Source organism: Haliaeetus albicilla, chromosome 12 (genome assembly GCF_947461875.1).
Source record: "Haliaeetus albicilla chromosome 12, bHalAlb1.1, whole genome shotgun sequence".
Classification (NCBI taxonomy): domain Eukaryota; kingdom Metazoa; phylum Chordata; class Aves; order Accipitriformes; family Accipitridae; genus Haliaeetus; species Haliaeetus albicilla.
In genome coordinates this window covers 13,519,137-13,527,760 of record NC_091494.1, presented here as the reverse complement: position 1 = coordinate 13,527,760, position 8,624 = coordinate 13,519,137, and the positions used below count along the sequence as shown (strand labels likewise).

Below are 8,624 nucleotides of genomic sequence, written 5' to 3'. Positions count from 1 at the left end.
TATGCTCACCTGGTTAACACTGAACCAGTTTCAATACAGCAAAAGAATAAAAAAAAATAAAAGTGGTTACAGGAATATATCTAGTACTGTACAAGATTAAGTCATTAACACTCATGCACGTTTTGTGATCATGTATTAACATGGTGAAGCAAACTAAACTTAATTTTTCCTGCTGTAATATTCTCATGTAAGAGAATAAGAAATAGAAATATCTCATTGAGATCAATGCACATTGCTACATAAGACAATTTCACCTGTCACTTTTAATGACATTTTGCCTTTTAATAATGAAACACATTAAAAAGGGGGTTTTTTTGTTTTGCTTTTTTTTTTTAATCTGTGGGCCGTATTTGTTGCATTTATCCTAAGGAATGTGCCTGCCACAGGTTCAACAGAATTTTAGTGCAATATATGAACCCAGAAAGTTTGCTGGACTAACCAACCAAATTTAAAGTGTTTGCTGCAATACTGTACACAGGGTACAAATTCACTAGTTTGTATAGTTTAGCAAAAACTGCTATCAAAATAATTTCTCACGTTAGTAGGAAGCCAATAATGTAAACAAGGGGTCAGAACTGTCTCAAATTCTTAGTTCTGGAGTATCTGACACAGACAGGCTTCCATTTGTTAGAATCACAGAATTTTCCTTTGGGTATTTTGCATACTTTGGTGTGCAGTAGTGCTCTGTCTCAATGTATAGTAAAGAACTAATTAGCACTAAGTACAGGGACCTAACATTATTAATTATAAACACCAACACACAAACACCTCTAAAATAATACATACCAATGTACAAAGCTGTGCCTGTGCCTTGGATTTTACTTGAAACAATCCTTATCGAATTTAACACTTCTTAAATTAAACATATATTTGCGTTAAATCCACTGATTATAGAATATTTCCACTAATTAAGTTATGTGTTAGGCCCAATTTAATGCTTGTATTTAAAAATAATTTTAAACGCACTTTTAAAAACCTTTGGTGACGGCTGCATAATTTAGAACACATCAGCTTTAAATCTACTCTTGCTTTTCTGAGAAATGTTCTTAAAAAACTAGTGGAGTTAGGCAAAAACTTACTTCCCCCAAGCCCACCTCAGTCTCAGTGTTAGCGACCTGGAGGTGAGACCAGCATGTCATGCAAACACACGGGCTGCTGCAGCGCACGTGCAGCTTCTCCCCGCAGCACCAGTGCTCGCGTCCTCCCCATCACTCTCCATCAGAAAGTAGGTTTCACCTATTCACAGTAGTGCTGGCACTTCACACAGGGTCGGGGCAGGGGGGGGAAGAGGGGTGCTGAGCGTCACTCAGACCCAGCGAAGTCAACAAGGTAACAGGAGGTTCAGCACATCTCCGGCAAAAGGCCATGGGCAGGTAGAGATCTCGAGCCCTGCCTTCAGCAACTTTCGTCTACAAGGAAAATGGTTCAAGCCTTACTGACAGACACCCGGCAAGATAACAAGCAGAAGGCTACCATGCAGTTTTTAGTCTCCTCTCCATTTCCTTAACAAAACTTAAGAGAGTCACTTGGTCTTAAAGGAAGCAAACCACACTATCACACGTATACGTGCTTCAAGGAGGGATCTGAACTCCAAGTTTATTCCTGACGAAGCGGCAAAACTTCTGACGCAAACACAGTGAAATCAGGCCCCCATTAAGGTGCTATAGCTTGGCACAACTGTTTGTCCCTGCAGAAGAGGCCATAGACTGGTGATAAACTGGGGCAAGAGCAAGAGAAGCTGTGGTACGCCAGCATCTCAAGTGCCAATGCAGCAGCACAAGTTGAATCAGCACCGCCAAAAAAATCGACCAGTACTGGCATCTCAAGTCATTAGCAAAAACTGAAGAAACAGAAGATCACCAAGACACTTAAATAAAAAAAACCCCACTAATCGCCCCAAAAATCTAGGGGGGCTTATCATGCCTCCCCCTTCATAAATTCATGACCACTCATTCAAAGAAGTAATGCAAGAGAGGCAAATGTTTTCCGCTCTGTTTCCTGTTTTGTAAGTGTTGGTTCACAGGAGAAATAATCAATTTCATATTAAGCTTAAGGGCAGGTATTGTAGCACCCCCAGCGCACCACTTCTTTTGTAAAAGCTTGCCTCTTTCTAGCATCAGGGCCATGGCCGGTTAAGTACCCCTCTCTTTTGACCATTAGAGAGATGCATGCCATGCTAATAAAACAAAAGGTCTTTTTTTGGTTCAAGTGAACTAGTGAGACCGAAGTCTAAATCTCATTTTCCAGAGGGGCAGCTAAGGACTTCTAAAAAAATGATTCACCAGTCTTGTCAAATCATGTATGAAAATGGAATTCAGGCTTCTAAAACAGTAAGTACTTCTTTTAAAAGAAATTTTTTCTAAAGAAAGTTCACGTCTTACTGTGTATCTGTAAAGTGCCTGGCAGTATTATGGCTCTATATGAAATATTTTTAGATCAACCACATTTTCTAATATTTTAATCATCTTTTGTTTGAGAGAAAGAGAGCAAGCAAGACAGAAAGGCTCAACCTACTGAAATGCAGAGAAAAGAGCATCTTCCTACACTCTCCATTAGGCTAGGAAAGAGCAAACTTAAAAAATGACTGTTTAAAAATAGTATTTTAATGAGCTCCAGCAGCTCTTTTATTTAAAAAAAAAAAAAGGAAAATATCACGTTCCTTCTCTAGCATTGATAAATAATTAAACAGTACCTATCACTTTAAAATAGGGTGTTATGCCTAGATTAAATCTCAGTGCTCAAAATCTTTTTGCATGAATTTTACCCAATATAAAAACATTGAAGTGAGAACTAAAATATCAAGTATGTCATGAATATTAATGGATAAAATAACTACATAGATTTATTTCTCTTAAATAAAAAATTTAGTGCATCTTTCTTTTTTCCTTGATAATTCCTGTTAGTTTTTCCTATCTCTGCATTTACTAGAGATGTCAATGGCACCAGCGCTACAGAGATTTCCCACAGTTCACCACTGAGCAGTGCTCAAGACAGCTACACAACGATCGGGCACCTGCATGTCACCTGGTTCACTTGTACCCACTCCCCACCACCTACCTATCTGCAGGCACTCTGCATTTCAGACTTGAACAACAAAGGTCAGTAAGGATCATCTACTAAGAAGTAACAAGCAACACAAAATATGGAAAGCCTACTAACGAGCTCGACTGAAAACCCTCCCCAAAGCCTCAACCATAGCTGTCACTGCCGACTGGCTATCAACCACATCTTTATTTGCTACAATAAGAGAAGTTGAATGGGAAACACTATAAAATTCAAATTTTAATACTGGCTCTTTGACAGCCCATCACCTTCAGAGATTTGTTTAAAATTGGTAAGACTACCTTTTCCCTGCTGAAGAATGAGCAACAGGTACAGCAAACTTTTTTGAAAATGCCACAATACATAGCAAGTGTTTCTGCTGCGGGAGGCACTTCCATTAAGACAAATACAATACGTCTGTCTCTTAGATACAGTGTGCTACATACATATTATAAAACAAGATTAACCCAACATTTCAACAGCAGGATGATCCTTACTCTCCATCCACTCAAAACCTGATGGAGTCATTGAGTTAATGGATTCATTGCAGATTTGTTGAAACAAGGGGTCATTTTTTAATTCCTCCAGTGTAGCATCATCGTCTTGTCCCTGCTGACGACCTGGATCAAACAGTAGATTTGTGTCTAAAGTGTTCAGATCGTTAATGCTGCCTGAGAGCTCGGAAGACAACCTGATGTCGCTGGAAAAGACAGATGCAACATTATTGAGATCTGATGCCACCTGATTCACCAGCTGCTGGTTTGTTGGCAGACTGTCCTCCCCTAAAAGGTCTTTTACAGTGCTGCTAAAATCTAACTGCTGCTCTCCAATGTCTGATTGTGCTTGGTTATCTCCAGAAGAAAAACTGATCTGATCCGTGCTGCTGTTTTTTGTGAGGTAATTTGGTGTTTGGAATTCATAAACTGAAGTGCTGGAATTGATCATATTTTGTGGGTTGGCACTAGGAAAAGCGGCGGATGTCTCTAAAATCTGAGTGAGATTCATCCTGGCTGTGTAATTTGAGGGCATGTTGTTCATTCCCAAACCTCTCACTGCATCATCGCTATCAGAATCAAGTTTGTTTAACAACACATTGGTTATTTTTTTAGTGTTTGTTTGTTTCTGAAGAGACGGGAAGGCCGTCTGCATCATCACAGTCAAGGGGACTGACTGGCTTCTTTGCGCTATGTTATTGGCACTGGTGTCCGCATGGATATTAGCAAATGCGTTGTGAACTTCAGGAGTCACTGGACTTCCAAAAGGTGTCAGGTTAGAGCGTGGTATATTTGAAACTGGGTAAACAGTGCTTCCACTGAGATTACGCTGGCGATGGACAGCAGGGCTCACGCTCCGGCATCTCAGACTGTTGTTGAGAGAGGAACCAGTTCCTTTGTTGTCCAAAGGAGCAGGAACAGCAAAGCCCTCTTGCTTGGTGGTGCTACTGACAGGGGCTGCCTGGTGCTGCACAGGTGAAACGGGAGTCACGCGACCAAAGTGGGTATCGTGGTGGCGTGGCTGAGACTGGTACGACTGGCCAGGAACGGCAAAAGCGTGAGGTTTCCTGAAGCGGTCTTCCACCAGCTCCTGATAGCTCGTAAGGATGCCGTGGTTTGCAACGGACGAATTGCTAACGCCACTGTAGCCGTTATTCATCCACTCGAGCTTGGTTTTGTCGGGATGGGTAGCCATAGGCCGCTGCATCGGCTTCACGGGGCTGCTTGATATAATGCTGGCATCATGGTAAGCCATACTGGAGCTGATGGGAGTAAACGCAAACGGGTTTCGGCACTCCACAGGACTTGGAGGGACGCTGCTACTGCAGTTCGAATGTGGCGTGCCGATGGGCGTATGACGACTGCTTCCTAGAGCACTGTCTACGGGAGTCGTCTGAGCCAGCCTCGAACAAGGGCTCTCTCGGGACATGTTCTGAGATCCGGCGATCATTTCAGAGGTGGGTGTTGGAGTCGGGGTGGGGGTGGGAGTGGGAGTCGGGGTGGGGGTGGGAGTGTGAATCGGAGTGCTGTTGTTATGGATCGAATGGTAAAAGTGCACGCTGCTTGGATGAGATGACACGGGAGCTCCTTGAGCTGCGGTCTGACTCTGAAGTGCCATTCCTAGACAGCCACCATAAGGATGAGAATTATTCATGGACATTTGCTCCTCCATGAGCACCAGCTCCTCCACAATGCTGTCCTGGGTAAGGTCATCATCAAATGAAAAGAAGTTTTCGTTTGACTGAGGGACCGTATGTTCAAACTCTTTCAGCTCAGGCTGCAGAGGTAACTGATTTGAAGACTGTGCTTGTATTTGACCCAGGGAGGAGTCCTGGATCTGGCTCTGTAACTGCTGGTTGTATGCATCCTGCTGTATACCTTCACAGTGCACTGGCTCCCATGCCGGTTCCTGTAAGTCACTAGAGCCAGAGTGCCCTGCAATAGTCATAACACTGATATCTTGCTGCTGTTCACAATTCACAGATGCAAAGTCGGAGGTTTTGGTGATATGGTGCCATGTATTTGGGTTAAAGCTGCCATCTGATTTTGAATCATTTTCTACGATAAACATGTTTCCTTCCAATTTTACTTTTATATCTGGAGATGATGCTGATGCAAGCTGCGGTCCTAAAGTAGAATCACTGGTATTTAAATCGGTGCTCAAAGAAAGCTCTGTTGCTAAGGTTGCTGCAGCTGCAGAAGGTACAGGTACCACCTTCACAGGTACCTTGCTGGGAACTTGAGCAAGTGTTGCCGTATTGTCACTGTTAGGTAATGATCCAACCTTTGGAGACTTCTTAACACTGTTTGCTTTTTGACCCTCCACAGCATTACCAACTGAAAGCTGCTCCACCAGTGGTTTCTTTACAGGTGGTACCTGGGAATCCTGAAGTGTAGAAGGTTGTCGCTTTCTTGGACTTTTAGTGCATGTTTTGTCTTTAATCGTAGACTCACCACTAGGAGGTGAACCGATGCTGGTGCTGGACAAGTTTTGACTGGCAACTGAGAGCTTTAGAGTGTTTTGATTATTGCCTGCTGAAGAAACTGGTGTGATTTCATTAGATTGTATTTTATATTTGGTCCCTGTTTCTTCAGCTCCCTGATCACAGCCCTTAACTGGTTTTGCCTCCATGACATCATCAGCTGAAACCTTCAAGGTTGCAACCTCAAAATTAATTAGTTGAGCAGGAGGCAGGTCAGGGGTTGCCTTTATGGATTTAGACATGTCAGAGCTCTCTTGGCCCTGTACTGAGTTGTCATCCAGTAATGCTTCTGGTTCCATTTTGATCTTGACTGCAGGCGCAGCTACAACAGTGCTAGGCTTGGATCCTGGAGACTGAAGTGAAACGACAGATCCATTTTTGATCTGTGGACCAGTCCTCCCTTCTTCCACTGCTCCTGCACTACTGCTGACTGAAGGCGTCTGTTTGACGGGCACACTACTGCTGCTTGGGGCAAGAGATATTGCTGTCATTTTTACCACATTTAAAGAATTCACATGTGGAGCTGGCACAACAGTCTTGATTGGGCTACTGGTAAAGAGCACCGTCGTGGGAGAGCGGATGGTGAGAGCACTGGTATTTGCTGGCTTGGGTAAGATCTGCGGGTAGCGATGCCGGGCAGAGCGGTCACCAACTGGGCTGGCGGGAACATTCTGGGGAGTCTTTGGTGACTGCTTGACTGATTGCATGTGCTGAGTGACCACCTGAACATTGAGCGGCAGGACCTTGCTATCAGATGATCCCATAGGACTTGGAGACGTCACCAACTGCCTGGTCCTTGGCACCTGTAGAGAGAGAAAAAGCAAAGGTGTGGTGAGGAAGCAAGGAAGCCCCCAAAGCCCACAGATCACCTTATCCCCAAGCATTTCAAAGGTGAAGGACAGCACAGCTCAATACACCAAAGCTAGTGAATGTCAGTTTGAAACAAAACAAGCTCTTCAACTATATACAAGACAATTTCTATTTGTCTGCCTAAGGACTGGTAGACAGATATATGGCCTCAATTTTTAAGGCATGAGGCACTGGTCTACACACTAGCCCGCTCTTCTGCTAATGAAAGGGTCATTCTCATAAAATCCTTCAGCACATGGAACAAAAAGACAGACATACAAAGGCTAAAAAGGAGAGGATGTGTTCAAAACACTGCTCATTGTTAAGGTTTCAAAAGCAAGTTAAATACAAATTCACTATCAGGCAGAAAAATTGACTTACCTATTGACATTGACAACAAATCTAACATCTTAAAAACAAACAACATTCCCTCCCAGCCCAGTTTTGTATGGCTGAAAGACAAGTATGTTCCAGACTACAGACATTCATGCAAAAATAAAATTGCTGCTGTCACTAAACACACCAGGCCTATGAAAGGCTATTTAGATTCCATATTAGGGGCTCAGCGACCCACACAGCTGGTGTCAGCTCTCTCTCTTCTGGTTAAACTTCATCTCAAGGGCAATTATTTGACATACAACCTTAATTATTGCTAGCTGAAATCCCACTGCCAATGACTTCAAAGACAAACTTGGCCTATGCTACATGATCAGAATTCTGCTGCTTCTGTATCAATCCTGTAATTCATGTGGTATAACACAGTCATTGGGACAGAAAAGCATCAAGGGACCCAAGCCTTTGAGCAGAAACCATTTTTCTCTCCCACTGACCACTGCTTAGTTACTGGCAATTTACAACCCTTTCATAAGGTGGTTTCTCTGGAGAATTGCTGGAGAACTTTACCGGTATCGGGCTGGGGACAGCTGCCACAACAATGCCAATAGGTGGAGGAGACAGAATTGCAGGACTTCCATTAGATATACTGGTCACACCGTTGGTTGCAGCGCCTTCTGTTTTCTTTGCTGGAGACTCTCCTGGCAAAGGAGACTGCAGTTTCTGTTCTTGTTGCTTCTTCTGGATCTTACGCTGCAGCTGCTGCTTGGCATCAACAGGAGATGGCAGAGTTTTCACTTGCGGTTGAAAGGAATTACTTTCAGCAGTAGGTATAAAAGCCGAGGGCTGGGGGATCCCTTTTATTCCTGAATACAAAAGAAGAATGAATTATAACCACACATACCCTGTCCGCTGTAGTGCCACTTCTGTACCTAACCACACAGAACACATGGCAGGCATCTCCACAACCATTCTGGGAACACCTCCTCCATGAGGTGCTCCCATCCACTTCATAGTCAAATCTATTCAGTGTTTCAGTTTATTTCCAGATTTGTGGCAAAACCTCCATCTGTTAGACAAGCTGGGCATTAGCTGCTAAAATACTATGTAGTGGCATCTTGTTTCTAGGAATCCCAAATTGCAACTTTTGTGTCAGCAAAATCTAAAAAACAATGCATTTCATTTAACTGACAGTAGAGGGCAGCAGATATGTTTTAGATGAACTTTCAAAATTCATCATCTACTGTGTTTGTTTTGTTATCAATGTCTAATTTAAATGAAATGTCTAATTTAATGTCAGATTTTAGAATGAAAAAATCTTTCCAGAAAGCTGTGGGTCTGTGTCACAGAAGAGCAGCTCTGAGCAGATGATATTACCTAATGCCCAAGGCATTAAACACAATGCATCTAATATATCAGAATG

General features: G+C 43.0%; 1 protein-coding gene across 2 annotated transcripts in view; it reads right to left on the bottom strand.

Moving 5' to 3' along the window:
• Positions 1–309: 309 nt before the first annotated feature.
• The window catches only part of RFX7 (regulatory factor X7), a 53,093-nt gene continuing 44,778 nt past the window's right edge, over positions 310–8,624 (bottom strand). For both annotated transcript variants that reach the window (XM_069798164.1, XM_069798166.1), the window contains 2 exons: positions 7,772–8,067; positions 310–6,822 (listed from right to left, as the gene is read on the bottom strand). In XM_069798164.1, the coding sequence (XP_069654265.1) occupies positions 3,505–6,822; positions 7,772–8,067 (3,614 nt within the window). In that variant the 3' untranslated portion in view covers positions 310–3,504. The remainder of the gene's footprint in view (positions 6,823–7,771; positions 8,068–8,624) is intronic.